The 19,293-nt window shown below is 53.5% G+C and overlaps 1 protein-coding gene across 1 annotated transcript in view; it reads right to left on the minus strand.

The window, feature by feature from the left end:
• TRIM25 (tripartite motif containing 25) overlaps window positions 1-18,481 on the minus strand; it is a 31,879-nt gene extending 13,398 nt beyond the window's left edge. The window contains exons 1-8 of the mRNA XM_019981382.2: window positions 17,802-18,481; window positions 12,773-12,868; window positions 9,327-9,560; window positions 6,497-6,668; window positions 4,394-4,453; window positions 1,527-1,553; window positions 1,094-1,171; window positions 917-1,015 (exon numbers count right to left, since the gene is read on the minus strand). Coding sequence (XP_019836941.2) covers window positions 917-1,015; window positions 1,094-1,171; window positions 1,527-1,553; window positions 4,394-4,453; window positions 6,497-6,668; window positions 9,327-9,560; window positions 12,773-12,868; window positions 17,802-18,401 — 1,366 coding nt within the window. The 5' untranslated portion in view covers window positions 18,402-18,481. The remainder of the gene's footprint in view (window positions 1-916; window positions 1,016-1,093; window positions 1,172-1,526; window positions 1,554-4,393; window positions 4,454-6,496; window positions 6,669-9,326; window positions 9,561-12,772; window positions 12,869-17,801) is intronic.
• Window positions 18,482-19,293: the final 812 nt, after the last annotated feature.

A 19,293-nucleotide genomic window follows, 5' to 3' on the forward strand; every position in this document is an offset into this window, starting at 1 on the left:
AACTGGGGGCAGCGGGCAGCCAACTGAGGTCTGCCAAGCACAGCAATGACCTGAATAAAATCCTTGATCAGGACACAAGCCTGGCCTCCACCTCCTCCCTAGGACACAGCCCTCCCTGCCCTTCCACTCACGGAGGACCCTGGACCAATGACAGACAGCAGGGCAGACACGGAAAATCCTGAGCTTGAGAATTTGGGAAGCTAGAGACCAGGGCTCTCTGCCACCCCCTGGCTCAGGGAAAGATACTTGGCACCTGGCCCTGGGCCTCCCCCAGGGCAAAATGAATGGCCTGGGAAAATGTCCTCTGAATACCCTAAGTCCCTAGAACTTCTTTCCCCTGCTTAAACAGCTGTACCGCAGAGTGCAGGGGGCTCCACAGACATGTGACTCAGCACCTCCCCCAGCAGCTGGCATCAGTCATGGGGGCTGGGGGCAGGGGAGGCCTTTCCCAGCCAGGAAGCTCCAGGGAGGCCGGCCCTGATAACCAAGTACCAATGTTCCAGCAATGGGTGAACCACGCCCACTGAGCCAGGACCACGCCCACAGCACCAGCAAGGGTGAGCCACGCCCACTGAGCCAGAACCACGCCCACAGCACCAGCAAGGGTGAGCCACGCCCACTGAGCCAGAACCACGCCCACAGCACCAGCAAGGGTGAGCCACGCCCACTGAGCCAGAACCACGCCCACAGCACCAGGAGGGCCAGAGCGTACTTTGCAGAGAGAGATTTCTGCAAGAAAGCATTAGCGGAGAGTGCTCCGTGGGTTAAAGCTATGGGTGGCCCGAGGCCTGGCCTGGAGGAAGGAACTGCCACCACTTCCAGGCTGGAACCACAGAGGAGCAGTAAGGACAGCCTCCAGGGGACAGGCTGACCACGCCAGACAGAGGCAAGGACAATCAAGGCAGCAGCTACTCACACTCCAGGAGCTCCGGCCTGGACTTGGTTAGGAAGTTCTCCAGCACCTTGGCGTTGAGAGACGCTGAGGTCGGCGGCACGGTAGGGGCTTTGGCTGCACCTGGAGGAGGAACAGAAAACCATTTGCTAAACAAATTCAGAGCAGGCATTCCACTGTCCACGGCCCACCAGAACTCACCCTCCTGGACAGTTAGTTTGGGATTCACTAAGTGTTCCGAGGATCCAAAGGTGACAGGCTTGTTGAGTAAGGCAGAGCCTGGGATAAGGGAAGAGAGGTATGAGTTGGGGAAACAACAGAGTGACCTGATGGCCTGGAATCCCTCCCACACTATTTCTCAAGAGCTGCCTCCACAAACACACACCTGGACCGCCAGGGTGACACAAGAGAGTCCAGACAGGGCAACATGCATCATACTGGTCTCGTGCACGTCCACTTATCCTCACCCCCAAGCCCAGACCCAGCGGCCAGCACAAGTCAAAGTCATGGAGCCCACGCCCATCTCAGACCCTCCCCCAACACACACCAGCCCACAGCTCAGCTTTCCTTGCTGGCATTTAGTTCTGCACTCGGGCACTCAAGGAACTAAAAGATGCAGAAATGCATAACTTACCAGGTTTCCTGGGCTTCTTCTCTTCTTCTGAAAAACAAAATTTTCAGAATTAAGATGTTTCAAAGCAGAAACAACCATACTTTCAAACACCATAATAATAATCGCTATGTGAAGGTGACCCATACAAACAGAGCTAGTATGTTTTAAGTTGAAAAATGTAAGGGGGTCAACAGGCAAATTAATCTACAGTCCAATCATGGTTTTGGTGGGGAGGGGCTAATAAGGAGCATGAATGGATTTCCTGGTGAAATGGAAATCTTTATCCCGATTTGCGTAATGGGAACACAGATGTATCGGAGAAGGCAATGGCACCCCACTCCAGTACTCTTGCCTGGAAAGTCCCATGGATGGAGGAGCTTGGTGGGCTACAGTCCATGGGGTCGCTAAGAGTCAGACACGACTGAGCAACTTCACTTTCACTTTTTGCTTTCATGAACTAGAGAAGGAAATGGCAACCCACTCCAGTGTTCTTGCCTGGAGAATCCCAGGGACAGGGGAGCCTGGTGGGCTACCGTCTGTGGGGTCACACAGAGTTGGACACGACTGAAGCGACTTAGCAGCAGCAGCAACACAGATGTGTGTGTTTGTTAATCTAACTTTACTTTTAAGATCTGGACATTTTACTGTAGGTAAACCATATCTCCACAAAAGAAAAAATGCAAAAACAAACACACAAAAAAAACCCACATAGAAAACCAGCCAAAAAAAAAAAAAGTGCTTGCCAGATACCACTATAGTCTTTATAAAGTATCTGCAGTATATATCTATGGGGACTGAGTTTAGCTAAAACAACTATCCTCAAAGCACACACACCAAGCCAGCAGTGTCAGCATCACCTGGGCAGCTGTAAGGACTGCAAATTCCCAGACCCCTCAGACCAGCTGAAACTAACAATCTGGGTTACTAGCCACTGGACTCTGATGTGTGCTCAAGTCTGGAGGGCCGGAAGATTTCGGGTCCACTCTTCACCACCACGACTGAAATGAAAAGGGGAGTCCTGGATCTCATCCCCGCCGACCTGAGGACCTTGCACATTCCAGACCAGCCCCACCGGACCCGCCCACGGCCCCACCTGGCCCCTGGCCGCCCCTTCCTCTCACTCAGAGCCCTGTCTCAGGGGTCATTTTCACTCTCCCCATCTCCCCACCTGCGTCTCCCCCCGACTCCCACTGGACCAACATCTTGGGAGGACTCCAGGCCGTGACCTCGGCTGTGGGCACAGGGCTCCCTCCCAGTGACCACGGGAACCTCACCCACACTGTGACGAGTCCACCCACAAGCCAGCCTGATGCCAGCATCCTCGGCTCACGCATGCAGAGCAGGCTTGTGGAGGGGGGGTGGTGGGAGGGAGGCTCTCTGGGCCGGAGCCTTGAGAAGGACACAGGTTGGCAGTGCGCGTCACCTCGTCTTCACATCGGGTGCTCTGCACGTGTCAGGCTCCCCTGACGGCCCCCTCCTCCCCTGCCCCAGGCATGCCAGCCCCGGACTACACTCCACTCCAAAAGCACACACTTGTCTGCCAAAGACAAGCACTAAATACTAACGACAAGCAAACAACAACAAAAACTAGCCCAGGGTTCTCTCAGCCCCTCACCACCCCATGGCGGCGAGCAGCCCTCCTCCGTCCTCACCGACTCTTTCGGTCAACAGTTTGATGACATTTATTGCTGTTGTCCCGTCGCTCAGTTCTGTCCCACTCTGCAACCCCACGGGCTGCAGCACACCAGGCTCCTCTGTCCTTCACTGTCTCTCGGGGTTTGCTCAGATTCATGTCCATTGAGTCGGTGATGCTTTCTAACCATCTCATCCTCTGCTGCCCCCTTCTCCTCCTGCCCTCAATCTTCCCCAGCATCAGGGTCTTTTCACTCCATGCGGCCAGAGTGCTGAAGCGAAGACCCATGGAGTCTCCGCTTCAGCATCAGGGACATACGCCTGGCCTTTAAAGAGCTTTCGCCATCAGTGTCCCACATAAACCTCATACAACAGTCCCGTGAGGTCAACGCCGTTATGGTCTGCATTTGATACATGAGGAACCTGAGGACCATTCTGCACCCAGCCCGCATCTCAACAAGGGTTCCAACATCCCCAAGTGAAAGTGAAAATGACAGTCACTCAGTCACGTCCGACTCTTTGAGACCCCACGGACTGTAGCCCCCCAGGCTCCTCTGTCCGTGGAATTCTCCAAGCAAGAATACTGGAGTGGGTTACCATGCCCTTTTCCAGGGGATCTCCCCAACCCAGGAGTCAAACCTAGGTCTCCTGCATGGCAGGCAGATTAGGTGCCATCTGAGTCATCAGCCAATTACCCCCAAAGTGGAGGACAAAAGTTGATCTTTAGGGACTCAGGGAGAGGTAAGGAAGGAAAAATCTTCTTTTTATGGATCAAAGCACCATATGTAAAAGACCCACCATATGTGGGGTATTAAACTTCATGTATGGGGTGACTAGGAAAATTCTGTCTAAAAGGGCTTGAGGGGTAAAAGCAGAGGGTAATAATGGAGAAAAGGCTGAGAGGCTCTGTGAGGGCTGACTCACGTCACACCCAGGACTGAAAAGAGACAGCCTCTGCTCGGGGTGCTGCCCCCCAGGCCAGAACTTGGCATCACATTAAGTATTTCTCAAGACGAACCAGCTTTGGTCACGTTGCCATCCCAAGCAGTGGGAATATCCAGCAGGTCCTCCCAGGAACCCTGCAACCTCCCCGCATCAGGGTCGGTTGGTACTTGCCCCCAGACGCTTCCAGGCCACCCAGAACCCGGGGTGGGCTGGGCCCCCCGGGAGGAGCCGTGACACCCTCTGGTGCCTCAGCCTGAGCGCTGATGCCCACGGCTGCCGCCGCCCACGGGGATAGAGGTGCGACTACTTACTCACGACCTTCTTCACAGGCTTCTTCGGTGTGTGTGGTGCGCAGGGTCCTCCAGCGTCCCCTGGGCCAAAGAAGGAGAGGTTAGTTTAGGCGGCTCTTCCACACCCAGCCAAGGAGCCAGCCTCACGGTGGAAGGGCAGTGAGCTGCAGGGAGCTTACAAAGGTGACTCCCACCAGCCTTCCCCTCTGATCACTTACAAGCACTAGAAACGAGGCAACAGAAACACAAATTTGGTGTGTTCCCTCTCTTCTCTGCCTTAAAGTGTAACTGGGGTGGAGTCTTTGCCAGCACTCCACTCCACAACCGCTGACCTGTCTGCGAGCTGTGCTTGCTCTCCTGAACCGTGGGGAAGATTCCTCACCCAGGGGGCGAGACCAAGGCGCCTGCTGTGCCCAGGAGGTTCCTTTCCCCCGGGAGGCTCTCACCACTCTGTCCCCAGGACAGCGAGCACAGGTGTAGCAGGAAAACAAACACACGGGGCTAATGCACCAAATTAGCTTCCCCTTGGCCACGGCCGCGGCACACCGGTTGCAGAGGCTCTTCAGCAGGGCCATTCGGCCAGCCAGGCTGGGACTCAGGCCTGCTCCCTGGATTACAGACCAAACACCCAGCATGTGCTGGGCTCTGTGCCAGGCACTGGGGACAGTTCTGGAAGAAAAACAGACCCAGCCCCTGCTCTCATGGATCACAAGCTGGCAGGGGAGACAGACGGCGATGGCAAGGAGGAGTAAAACGACAGGTGTGAAGGAACTTCCCAGGTGGCCCAGTGGTTAAGCATCCACCCTGCAAAGCAGGGGACGAGGGTTCAAGCCCTGGTTGGGGAACTAAGCCTGTGAGCCTGGGCACTCCAGGGCCTGCAAGCCACAACTAGAGGGTCCGTGCGCCTCAATGCAGGAGTCCGCATGATGCAACTAAGACCCAAGCAGCTACGTAAATATATAATTTTTTTTTAAACGACAGGTACAAAAAGGGCCCCAAGGAAGGATAAGGACCTGGGACCTTGTCTGAGGAGCCGGAGTGGCAACAGGGAAGGTTTGCTGAGAAATGTTAACGTTTTAACTGATCTCCAAGGGAGACAGGAGTCACCTGGTGGAGTCTGAGCCCTCTAGGCGGCGAGGAGGGGGGATATACAAAGACCCCGGGGCAGGGATGTTAACATATTTGAAGAACTGAGCGTAAAGGGATGTACTGGGGGGAGGGGGCCGCTTCAGGGCTGGAGAGGTGGACAGGGCCTGATCAGGCAGGGGCTTAACAGCCAGACTCAAGAGTGTGGTCTGCAATCTAAACAAACGAAATTCTCCAAAGAGGAGGCAGGGGAGAGGGTGCCAGGAGAGCAGACTGTCATCCTGAGGTGCTCTCTCCAGCTGCGACAGGAGCAGCTGCAGAGGAGCTCGTTAGGAAGTTGACGCAGGTGATTCAACCGAAAGCAGGCATGTGGCGGCTGCAGTGGAATGAGCTGAGTCCGGAGATATTTAAGAAGAAATCTGACAAGGGGCTGGATATAAGCAGAAGGGCATGGGGTGGCGGTTGTTTAGTTGCTAAGTCGTGTCCAACTCTTTTGCAACCCCATGGACTGTAGCCTGCCGGGCTCCTCTGTCCATCGGATTCTCCAGGCAAGAGTACTGAAGCGTTGCCATTTCCTTCTCAGGGGATCTTCCCAACCCAGGGATCAAACCCATGTCTCCTGCTTGGCAGGTGGATTCTCTACCACTGAGCCACCTGGGAGGCCCCAAGGAAGGGGATATCAAGAAAGAATTTCATGTTTCTCTGACCTCCAAACTAGCTGCTTCCTTACCAAACAACACTGACAACCCAGAATCCACTCAGCCCATCTGAGCCAGCCTCAGATTCAGACCAAATAAAAGCCTATCCAGAAAGGCCCTTCATAACACCTGGCCACAAAAGACACTTTAGGAAGGATGGCTACAGTCTCAGGATGAGGTGAAGACTGCCCACCGCCTCCTAGATGAGGGCAGTGGTCTTTTAACATCTGAAGCTCAAGCCCCAGTGCTCCAGAGCAGGACTTCCCTTCCCGAACCGCAGAGGGGACCCATCCCGTTTCTAGAACCCCAGTGGAAAGCCTGAGAGGCTGCCGACAGTTACCTGGGATGGTGAGCTCCTCAGGCTTCTTGTCCTGGGGCTGTCTGAGGCACCGCTTCAGCTCATTCTTCAGGTCGGAGGTGCCCTGATAGATTTCCTTAATCAGCTCGTGGTTCAGCTCCACCTTGGGGACAAAGACTGGCTTCGTGGTGATTCCCTGCAGCTTTGTCGCTTTCTGCAATGAGCCAGGGGGTTAGTTCAGGCAGGTCTGATGAAGCTAGGGCCCGGACTCAGGCCTCATGAACCCCGGAAGGAGCTTCCCCGTGCCCGTGGGCACTCAATCTAATCAGCCTCTCAAAAGTGGCTGGGGGTTGAAGTGCCCCTTTAAGACAGAGCCATCTGGAGGTGGAAGAGCCCTCACCTTACAAAGGGAAAAACTGCAGTCAAGAAATGACAGGTGTCCTGCCAGGACCTCTGCCGATTAGTGCCAAGGACACAACTGGGACCCAGGCCTCCTAACCCATGGATAATGCTCTTTCCACCACCATCGCCCCTCAAAGACCAGCTCTGAATGCACGTTCTGAAAACAGAACAGGAAGGCCCCGACGGCTGCAGGATTCAGCCACACATCCAGTGAAGGAGAAGAATCTTACGGAAGGTCTCCCAAGCTTGGAGACCAAATCAGATCATACGGTATCAAGAGGCCCAGACGTGGACTCAGAATCCTTCTGGGAGAGCTCGAGGCAACTGGATCAACAAACAGGAGTGAGCATGTGAGAAGAAAATGCCATCCTGCCCAGGCGTGGCTAGAAGACCCTGCACACAGGAGAGAAGGTTCCTGGGCACTCCTGTGCCTCCCCAGGGCCTGAACGTGGAATCTGGGCCTTTGAGGTGTCAAAGCAGCATGCCACCCAGTCACCTGGGCTCCCAGAGACACCCGTTGAGTACCTGGCACTCTGCTGTACAGCAGACACACTGGGAGGGTGAAGGGCCCCTCTTGAAAGGCGCAGACAGCCTTCAAAACAGACAAGGAAACAAGCATGTCTAGACTGAGGTCATCAAGGGAGAGAGCAGAGGCAGGTCACACGCTCTGGATCACCAGCAGTGGGAAAACAATGGGATCCCAGGAAGATGGGGGAACTGGGGCTGCCCTGGACAAATGACAGGCTTTACGAGGCAGAGGCCAGTCTCAGAGTTCCCTGCCCACACTCAGGGCCTCTGAGGAGCACCCTGCTGTGGTCAGAGCCCCAGGCATGGGCTGGGGGTGGCTCGCAAGAGATAAGACTGCTGGCAAAGGCAGGCAGGTCACCGAGGGCCCTATGGGCCACGCTGAGGAACACAAAGTCAGAAAGGGTGTCCATGCTGTAGAAAGATACTTCCGGGGACCATGCAGAGGCGGGATGGGAGGAAGAAGGTGGAGGCCTAATGCAGGCAGCATCCCAAGATGGACCCCGAGCCTCCTGACTGCCCTGGGCGCACACGTTACACATCCTCGCCCCCAGATTAAGGGCAGGACAGTGAGTATGAAAGGGTATCACTCCTGTGAGTAGGCTACATTACATGGAAACACTGAATGAGTACTGCGGATGTAAGTAAGATCCCAAATCTGTTGATTTTGAGTTCTTCAGAAAGATGATTCTTCTGGGTGGGCCTCACCGAATCAGGTAAAAGCCCTTAAAACAGAAAGTGGGCCTTCCCGGAAGGAGAAATTTTCTGCTGGTTCTGAGGAAACCAGCTGCCCAGTCGAAAGAGGACCACATGCTGAGGAATCGTGGCAGCCTCTAGGAACCTCAAGGACACAGGGCCCTCAAGCCTGCACCATGAGGGACTGAACTCTGCCAACAAGCATGTGAGCTTCCCCAGAAGGAAGCGGCAACCCCCTCCAGCATGCTTCTCTGGGAAATCCCATGGAGGGAAGGGCCTGGCGGGCTACTGTCCGCGGGATTGCCAGAGTCAGACACAACTTAGCGACTAGAAACAGCAACGGCAGAATATGCTCCTTTCTTCAACAGGACAGACTTCCTATTTATGAGTTATTAGAACTCACAGGTACCAAACACACTGGAACCCAACAAAGGAGAATTAGGCTCTTTTCTAAGGGGGAGAGAAATGCATGTCTTGGGGGAGATGTCCAAGGGACACAGGTATTCTGTCTGTGTTTGTCAGACAGGCAAAGGAGAGACATCAAAGAGCAGAAAATACTGAAAAATGGGTCTTGAGCTAAAACTTCCCTGAAGTTGGTAGATTTCTGGGAGTATGAAGCCCTCTGAATGAAGAGTTTAAGCCGTACACAAAGATGGAGCTCAATTAGGACTGGATATCCACAATGACCTTGCTTATTCCAAGTGATTTGACCAGACACTGGCTGAAGAGAGCTTAAGCCTAAAAGGAATTAGTAACGTTGTCACGAAGATTCTGACAGATGTGAATAACAGAAAGAAGAACTCTGGGGCAATCCAGAAGAATAAAAGTGGAAAAGAGGCTGAACGGATACAAACTGCTGACTGTGTTGATTGAATCTCATCCCAGCTATGAATTCAAACAGTAGATCTATCATTTCAGAGAAACAAATCTCTTTTAATAAAGAAAAATTACACAGTGGAAGAAAAAAAAAAAAGCATGTCAGCTTAGAAGACAACCCTGAGCTCCAAAAGGAACATACAGCCTAGTGAGACCACAGCCTCAGCCACACAGAGTGTGAGGTAACGGACAGCTTTTCTTCTAAGCCACGCAGTTTGCGGTAAGTGGTCACAAAATATAGAAAACTAATATAGCCTGTGTGTCTCGGGGATGCGTCCCAAAACCCCTTACCGCCCCAACCCCTTGAGAGTCCCGCTCCACACTGTAATGCAAGGCAGAAAGAGGATTCAACAACGTGCTCATCATGACCCACCTCCAGAAACTCAAACTCGTCCCCCTTAGTCAGGGCCAGTTCAACCTCCTCCTTCAGGGTCTGGATCTCACTCCTCTTCTTGAGGATGATCTGGTAAATGTTGTCGAACTTGCTGGTGACCCTCTTCTCCTCTTCCTTTATCTTCCTTGTGGTGCTGGCCTCGGAGGCATCAATGAGAGCCTTCATCTCCAGGTATTCCTGTCTCAGCTGGTCCAGCTTCCTATGTGCAGCGTCCTGAGAGGCCAGGACAAGAGGGCAACCGTCAGACGGGCAAAAGGGCTGGGCCTGACACACGGAGCACCACAAGCTCTCACCTGGACTTCACAGGAATTCAGACGGGTGCAACCACTTTGGAGAGCAATCTGACAAGATCAGTGAATTTCATACCTTATGACCTAAATCCTAGAGGAAATCAACCCTAAATATTCATTGGAGGGACTGTTGCTGAAGCTCAAATACTTTGGCCTCCTGATGCAAAGAGCTGACTGATTTGAAAAGACCCTGATGCTGGGGAAGTTGAGGGCAGGAGGAGAAGACAGATGCTTGGATGGCATCATCAACTCAGCAGACATGAGTTTGAGCAGACTCTGGGAGATAGTGAAGGACAGGGAGACCTGGAGTGCTGCAGTCCATGGAGTCGTAAAGAGCTGGACATGACTGAGCAACTGAACACCACCATCACCACCAGCACCTTAGGACCCAGCAATCGAGTCCAAAGAAGGTACTCAAGAAATAGACTCTGCTCCTGAGACACCCGAGAATGCTCTAAGCAGCACTGCTGAATAGCAAAATCAAGGAAACAGGCTGAGCGTCAGTCAGCAGAAGACTGAAAATTATTCCCTGGGATGGAATATTAACCTATGATAAGGGAAAAACAACTTATAGAAGACACACAGTAAGAGGCACCGGACACAAGACTTAGAAAGAAATAGAATGGCGCACGTCTGCGCGCTCAGTCACTTCCGTCGTGCCCAACTCTTTGCGACCCCATGGACTCTCTGCAACTTCTGGACGAGAGGACGAGGGATACAAAAAGGGAAAGACGAAGCCAGGCCTATATTCTCTTTGGCAATATTTTACTTCTTAAGCTAGAAAGCGGTTCGTGAGTAATTTTTTTAAAGGGCATGAAGCTGCCCTAGACAATTTCCTCTAGAGCTACACTACATGCAGCTGAAGTGCCCTTGAACTATGGCCAGTCCAAGTTAAGATGTGAGATAGTGTAAAATAAGAAGAGTATGAAACATCTCATTAATACCTTATATTGATTAAAATAACACTTTGGATATACTGAGTTAAACAAAATATACTAACAGAACTAGTCTCGTGCATTATTCAGATTAAAGTTATATATAAGGTTCGCTTTATATTTCTACTGGACGGCACTGCTCTAGAAGCTGCCGTTTCCTTTTACAGGTTTGGTAACCTCATCAGCTCAGAATCGAACGTGACAAAGAGAAACACACACAAGAGGGCCAGGGAGACTGGAATTCAATTTTTTTTGGTGGGGGGAGCCACACCATGTGACATTCAGGATCTTAGTTTTCCTACCAGGGATTTAAACCCAAGCCTCCTACAGTGGAAGCTCAGAGTCTTAATCATTGGACCACCAGGAATTCCTGAGAATTCAATTTACTTCTTAAACCAGTACCTGACCCTGCCACTTCCAATGTGACTATCAATGTCCCCGAGTAGTCATCCTCCTTCTCCCCTGTCAGTAAGAAAACACCCCTGGGTTCAGATGGGCACACGGCTGCCCAGCCACAGACTACATCTCCCAGCATCCCCTGCAGCTGGTCACGTGACTAGGCTGCTGCCTAGGCAACGCAAACAAAAGTGACAAGTACAACACTCTCCCCCTTGTTGCTCCTTCTCACAGGCCACAGCAAAGATCTAATGGTGTCCCAGTGGCAGCTAGACACGAGGAAGGGCAGGAAGAAGGCAAGGTCCTGAACCCTGAAGGGTCACAGGCCGCAGACCATCCCATAGCCTGCCTGGGTTACTCAGGTCCAGCCCTGAGCCATCACAGTGAGGAACTCACACAGCTATCTTATTTAAGCCTCTGATCTCTGCTACAAGAACTTAGCCTGCCCGCCAATCAATACAGGTATTCTCCTCTGCATTCTTTCACTTAAGCCTCAAATTCACCTTCAGAAAGAGGTTCTGGAAGTAGATGGAAAAACTAAGGCTCAGAGATTTGCCAACATGACCACAGCATCACAGGCTAGTATTCTAATCTAGATCTCATCTAATCTAACCACGGCGGTGGCAATGAAACCAGATGCTGCCACCCCAGAAAGGATGCTTAAAAATCAAACCTTCTCTCAATATAAAAGCACTGTAACCTTATAAAAATTACGAACCTGGAGGGGAAAAAAACCTCTATAATTCTACCACTCCAACACTTGCTCTACTGCTCCTTGACTATATTTCCTTCCAGTCTTTTTTCCTACACTTTCTGTAATGGGTTTAATGGTGGCTCCCTAAAAGTTACATCCATGTTCCAGAACCTGGAAATGTGATCTTACTGAGAAAAGGAGTCTATGCAGATGTAACTAAGGTAGAAATCTGGAGCCAAGATGATCCTGGCTTACCCAGGTGATTCTAAATCCACTAGCAAGTGTCCTTATTAGCGACAAAGAGCAGACACAGAGGGAGGAGGCGATGTGAAGATGGGGGCAGAGACTGGAATGATGCAGGCACAAGTCAAGGAATGCCGGAAGCCACCAGAAGCTGGAGAGGCGGGGACAGACTCTTCCTCGGAACCTTCGGAAGGAGTGTGGCCCTGTCGACACTTTGGATTTGGACTACTGGCCTCCTGGAGGTCATTTTACAGATGATAAAACTGAGGCAGAGGGGACAGCATGGGGGTCAAGTTCACAAAGATAGAACGAGCTGAGACAGTGGCTTCAGTAAGTGGCAAATGCGGTCGTTCAAACCAAGCCTCTGCCTGCAAACAGCCAGAAAACTGAACTGTGAGAGACTACATTTCTCGGAACCCAAGTGTGTGGTAATCTGTTACAGTAGTCCTAGAAGACAAATACACTTTTTACAAACAAATAGATGCAAGAACTTTCCTGGTGGTCTGGCGGTTAAGACTCTGCTTCAAATGCAGGGGACATGGGTTCAATCCCTGGCTGGGGAACAAAAGTTGCTCCATGCTGCATGCAGCGCAGCCAAAAACTAACTAAATAGATAGATGCAGCTTTTGCTTCCTGTTTCTCTCCCATTTAAACGGTAATTACTTTTTATGTTGCTATGTTTTAACCTTAATTTTCAGTGATTCCTCCCACCCAGGTTGGACTCGTAGTCTATTAAGAATCTCTCTGGGCATGTAGATTTTTGCATGTTTTGTTGAATTCTGACTCTGTGAGTGGACCCAACAGGAGCTGTTCGGATGCCAGAGCTGTGCTCACCTCCCCGGAGGGACGGGGCGCCCCATCTCTCACCTGCACCTCCTGCTGCCTGGCTCTCACGTCCTCCAGCGCTCTTGACGCCCCATTGATCTGGCCGTACATGACAGTCAGTTTTTGCCTCAACTTGTTCTGCAGAGAAAACGAACTGGGTAAGAACACACCTTGTCCCAGCCCCCCAGAAGTGCCCAACACCAGGGACCCACAGCTGTTTCCACCACCCAAGTCTCGCCTGCTTGCAGTTTTCTGACACATGCTCGTATTTACTGCCTCCGTCCTTTCAGGGGGACAGCACAGTGAAGAAGTTATAAGGACAGGACTTGGAGCGAGACATAGCAGGCTCAGTTCTCAGCTGTCCAACTGTCTCTCACCTGTTTCTCTGGTCAGGAAACAGATATAGCTGTTCCTACCCTGCAGGGCTAGAAGGACAATTAACTGAAGCAGTGTCAGCCCTCAGCCTAGTGCCTGGATCTTAGCAAGGACAAACGTCCTTAGTAAACGTCAGCTTGGATTATTACGAGCTTCTTCACTAGAACCCATTTTACAGATGATGAAACTGAGGCAGAGAGGAAAGCAAGGGGGCCAAGCTCACCCAGACAGAATGAGCTGAGACAGCCGCTTCAGTAAGTGGCAAATGGAGTTGTTCACACCAAGCCTCCCACTACAAACAACCAGCAAGCAGACAAAATACTGGGGGAGGGGGGACCTACTGAAAACCAATGGGGGGCTAACAAAGAAAGGGAGGACCACAGGAGAAGGAAACCCAAAGAGATAAGCCTGGCATCTGGGGTTCTCCCAGGGCCATCTGCCAGTTCGGGAACACAGCTGGGAGAGCCTCTGTGCGCCTTAGAGAGGCAGGGAGACAAAAACCAAAGTCCACGGCTCACCTGATAAGCCCCACAGACCGAGCCCTCCAAGGACTACACCCTGGAATAAGGATGAACCGGCGGCAAACCAGCTCAGTCCCTGAAACTGAACTAGGGTGATTCAGAATCGCTAGGCCCCAGGTCACGTTCCGATGCACCAAGGCAGCTAATGCCACCTGAAGCCCCCAAGTATTTTCGTAAATTTTCATAATCACCAGCCGACTTGCACCCAACTCAGGCAAAATGCTGCAGTGTAGAAATGGGTAGGAAAATCACCACCACCTCCACCGTAATAACGGCAGCTGGTGTTGGTCATGAACTTACTCCAAGTCAGACACTGTTCTAGTACTTTCCACATATTAACTTCGTAAAGCTAAAAACAACACTAGGAGGTAGGGGATTATCCGCCCTTTACAGATGACGTCGCTGAAGCAGAATAATTAAGGGGCTTACCTAGGCCACATCACTATTAACTAGTGTTACAAGATGTTGGTATTACAATAACAGACTTATGTCCAAACTAAGCACACAGGAAATTTCTAGGGGAAAAAAATGCACGTCCCTTAACTAGCTGGCTCAACAATACTCTGGCCTTCCCTTCCTGTCCTCTGGCTCTCCCAGGTCACTGACCTTCACCCTGGATTTGAATAACCAGTGACAGTCACATGGAAAGGCTGGAAGCACAAACCAAGGCCACACCAACTCAACCTCGAAAGCCCGAGTCACTCATGGTGTTTCAGATGTGACTTCTGTGACAATAACCTCTGACCCAGCCTCTAGCAGCGGCCAAGATAAACTGCGGCCAAAGGCAGAAGGCCAGCCCTGGGCACATCCAGCCTCACGGGTCTCAGATCTGGAAGAGACCTCAGGACTCCTGGGGGCTGCCAACTGTTTCCAAGACCCACTCTCAGTGGTCATTCTTGTAGCTGTTCAGTCTCCCAGTCGTGTCTGACTCTTTACAACCCCATGGACTGCAACACATCAGGCCTCCCTGTCCCTCACCATATCTTGAAAGATTTTACACATATTGATCAAAGGCATGCAACAGTCCCTGTTGGTACACAGGGGCCCACATGGCTATAGACCAAAGGAAAGCCACCCAAGGCCTTTGAGAGCAGCCAATCAAGGACAGGGAACATTTCAAAGTTCTGAGCATCCCTTTACAGGCTGGGGACTTCGGTCCTCCAAGTAGGCACCAGAGTCCTGAGTCCACCTTACCCCAGTGATCAAACCCAGCTGGGCTGGCTCTGCAGCCAGTACTGACCAGCAGCAGGGCTGGGAAAGGAGACGGGTTAAAGCAGGAGTTCCCAACCCTGGGCTGTAGGCCGGTACTGGTCCAAGGCCTGCCACGAACCAGGCCGCAGAGCAGGAGGTGAGCAGTAGGCAAACAAGCGAGGCTTCATCTGCCGCTCCCCACACTGCCTGAACCACCTCTCCCTGTCTTTCACGAAACCATTTCCTGCTGCCTGCCAAAAAGGTGGGGGGCCGCCGGGTTAAAGGACGCAGCAGGCCAAGAGATGGAGGGCAGGCAAGGCTTGTTAAAAGGATTAAAAAGCCGAGTGTGTATGGCATACAGATAATCTGGGCACAGATTTCAGCTCCAGGCCCTGGAGGTCGAGTGGAAGCTGTGGCTCCAGACCAGACTACAACGGGTCCTTCTGCCCCTCCCTGCCTTCTGCCTCCTGGATAAGAACTGCTACCAGGCCTTCTGAGCAGATCTAGGCCGCCCAAGTCCTCAGGCCCACACGTCTTGAGAAGAAGAAAATCTGGGCAGTCTAACACCCTCCATGCGGCAAACTCTCCTCGGGGAATTTCTGAGTAACAGAAATGTTAGCAGGAGCTGCTAGCGAGCTATAAAAATGCCATGCATGGGGAATTCCCTGGTGGTCCAGTGGCTAAGAATCCACCTTCCAATGCAAGAGACACAGGTTCAATCCCTGCTCAGGGAACTAAGATCCCATATGCCAAGGAGCAACTAATCCCGTGCACCACAACTAGAGAGGCTGTGTGCTGCAACTAAGACTGTCAGAGCCAAAACTTAAAATAACTATTTTTTTTAAAAAAGCAACTCTGATCTCTGTCAACTGAAAAGAAAAAAAAAAAAAAATACACAGCCTAAAAGCTAAGAAGTGAAGTGTTAGTTGCTCAGTCGTGTCTGATTCTTTGCAACCCCATGGACTGCAGTTTGCCAGGCTCCTCTGTCCTTGGAATTCTCCAGGCCAGAATACTGGAGTGGGTAGCCATTCCCTTCTCCAGGGGATCTTCCCGACCCCGGGATTGAACCTGAGTCTCCTACACTGAAGGCGGATTGACAGCTGTGTTTAAAACAAATAAACAAAACCCGCCATTTATGGATCACCTCATTAATCCTCCCAACCACCTCCTCAGATAGGCATCATTATTGGGCCCTTTGATGGGTTCCCAGCCAGGAAGTAGAGCCAGAATTCAAATCCAGGTCTCAACATTCAGCTCCGGTCAGAGTCCGAGTCAACCAGCTGGGCCCTGGGGCCTGCCTAAGAAGAACTTCCCAAACAGCTCAGCCCCGTGGAGCCTCCTGGCCACTCTTGGATGTGCAGAGGGAATGCTGTTAATTCCATTTTAGGGATGAAGAAGCTGACCCTCAAGAGAAATGCAATGACTTGCCCTGAACCACAGCTGATGTACGCAGAGCAGGCCTCCAGGCTCTGAAGGCCAGGCAGGTTCTTTCCTATAACAGGTGGAGACCCAAGTGGGCTGGGCCTGAGACAGTTGTACCTCCCAAGTCAACGTCAGGCAAGGCCTGAGGGACTCAGGGAAGCAGGCCGCAGGAACCCAGCTCAGCCTGGACAGGCAGACGAGGCAGGGAGGGTCCTGCCCAGGCCAGAGCAGCACCTGCCCCCGAGCCGTGGAGCCACTGCAAAGGTCCCCAGGCTTCACATCTCTTTAGACAGCACAAGGACAGCCCCGGTTTTCCCTGAGAGCCTGGGAGAGAGAAAAGAACCCAGGCCTGACCCTGAAGTTTGACTGAAGCAAGGAAACGGAGTGGGACTACGCCTGCTCAGCCTCTGCCTCCATTCCAGACGGGACATCAGGGTCCTCGAACCACTGAAACCATCTCAGACCAAGAAGGGCCCTGAGGAATCCACCTGATCCCCCTCCTCACACTGCTGATGAGGACCAACCCCAGGCAACCACTGAAACCATCTCAGACCAAGAAGGGCCCTGATCCCCCTCCTCACATTGCTGATGAGGACCAGCCCCGTGATTTAAAGTGGCTCAGGCAGGAGAAAGGGCACAGCAAGCGTGCGGCTGGGCCTCCTGTCCAGGGCTTCCGGGGACCCTGCCCACCCTCCCCCTCATAATGGTTGGTCCTCCCTGGTCACCAGAAGTCTCTGGCTCACAAAGACTTTATCTCACATGACCTCAGAAATGTCCTGTGCTCTGAATTCCAGGACTTGGCTTTGAGGCTCATCCACCAGAAGAAACAGCAACAATGGTGTCAGACCAGCTGGCCAATGACCACTTGGCCACTTGGGTTAACTCAAGTGAAATGAACTTCTCTGAATGTCCATTTCCTATTTCCTCAGCCGTAAACAACTCATTATACCCACCACCTGGGAGCTAGGGGAACTTAAGAGAACCGAGGTAACCTCTAGCCCTCATATTTGATGTTCAAAACCCTCTACTAAACATGTCAGACCACTGCTAAAGTGAAAGTGTAGTCACTCAGTCGTGTGCCACTCTTTGAGACATCAGGGACTGTGGCCCGCCAGGCTACTCTGTCCATGGAATTCTCCAGGCAAGAACACTGGAGTGGGTTGCCATTCCCTTCTCCAGGGGATCTTCCCGACCCAGGGATAGAAGCTGAGTCTCCAGCATGGCAGGCAGATTCTCTACCATCTGAGCCACAAGGGGACCCCCAGATAACTGCTAGACTTAATGCAAACAACATGTCACCTGTGTCTTAAGTAGTTAGTTCCCTCTGTAAAATGGGCGAGTGGGGTGAGCCGCGAATACGAGGGCTGTATGTTCTCACGGCCTTTTCTACCAGGACACTAGCTGTGCCCCTGCCCCCATCTCAGGCATAGCAAGGCCTGAGGGTGCCCCTCCACCGCCCCCACGGGAATCCGCCTGGTCGGCCACACTGCCCACAGCGGGGCCCTGTGCGCCACCCAGCCGGCCCAGGCTGCCTCTCGGCGCCGCCGCCCGCCGCCCCCTACCTCCAGGTCGGTGCTGGCCTCGTTGAGGGGCGCAGGGGAGCAGGTCTTGTGGTCCACCACGCAGACGTGGCAGATACACTCGCTGTGCTGGGGGCAGAAGAAGTCCCGCAGGCGGTTGTGCCGGGCGCACTTGCGGCGCATCAGGTCGCGGACAGGAGGCTGCAGCGGGTGGTCCTGGAAGGCGGGGCTGTCCAGGTGCGGCCGCAGGTGCTCCTGGCAGAAGGAGGCCATGCACACCAGGCACGTCTTGACGGCGGTGGCCTGCAGGCAGTGGTCGCAGGCCACCTGGCCGGCCGCGCTGGGGGCGGCGGCACGGGTGGGCGGCGTCCAGTCGTCGGCGGCCAGCGCGGGCCGGGCCTGCTCGGCCTGCAGGAACTGCTCCACCACCGCGCACAGCACCGTGTTCTTGCGCAGCTGCGGCCGCGCGGCAAAGCCGGTGCGGCATTGCGGGCAGAGGTACGGCGCGCCCTGGACGGCCCACGTCTCGTCCAGGCACGCGCCGCAGAAGTTGTGGCCGCACGGCGTGGTGACCGGGCCCTTGAAGGGCTCCAGGCAGATGGAGCACGACAGCTCCTCGGCCAGCGGGCACAGCTCCGCCATGGTGTGTCGTGGGCGCCCGACGGGACGTGCGGGGACGCGGCGGCGCAGTGGCCCCGAGGCCGCCGAGGAAACGAAACCAAGAGGCGGGGCGGGGCCCCGGCTTCCAGGAAGTCACGTGGGGCAGGCGGGGCGCCCCGGGCGGGGGCGTCCCGGGGTCCCCGAGGTCCCGGCCGCCGCGCTCGGGCCCCGGCGACGGGCGCTGGGTGGGCGCGGGGCGCGCGGTGCCGGACCCCGGGCGTTCAGGCCGGCCTCTCGGCCCCCGGGCCGTTCCCGCGGCCGCGCGGCGGAGGAGGAAGCGGGCCGTCGCGAGGAGTGAACCCCGGGTCCCGGGCACGCCGGGGCCCCCGGGGGGACGCGCCTGCGCGGGTCCCTGCCCTCGGGGAGCCCGGCCGGACGCCAGCCGCCCCCGCGAGCCAGGCGGGCTTATCGGACGGACCTGTGAAAAAAGCTACGGCAAGGGCTTTCCGGGTGGCCCGCGACTCTCTTCCTTTTTTAAATTTTTATTTATTTCATCCTTCCTTTCTTTTCCCTGGTTCTGAGCCCTGGCGTTTGGGCAACACGATCTCCGCAGGCAGGAACTCGTGATCACACTCTGAGGCTTCAACTTGGGAGATTTCTTTCCCCGCCGGACGATGTAACACGCTTTCCCCTCTACGCCCCGCCCCGCCTTCTAGTTTCCTGGAGTTTGGAGATACCCCAGTCTCAACAAAAATCTACTGTCTCATACATACCCACTTTCACGCGCGCCTGTGCACGCACACAAATATGATTTTGAGACATTGTTCTCAAAATTGTTTATTTAGTTATTTTCTTCTAATTGTAGCTTTGTTTCCCTGGCTGCTCTAGCCTCGGTGCAGGACAAGTGTGTGTACATTAGGGGAGACGTGTTCAA

Source organism: Bos indicus, chromosome 19 (genome assembly GCF_029378745.1).
Source record: "Bos indicus isolate NIAB-ARS_2022 breed Sahiwal x Tharparkar chromosome 19, NIAB-ARS_B.indTharparkar_mat_pri_1.0, whole genome shotgun sequence".
Taxonomy (NCBI): Eukaryota; Metazoa; Chordata; class Mammalia; order Artiodactyla; family Bovidae; genus Bos; species Bos indicus.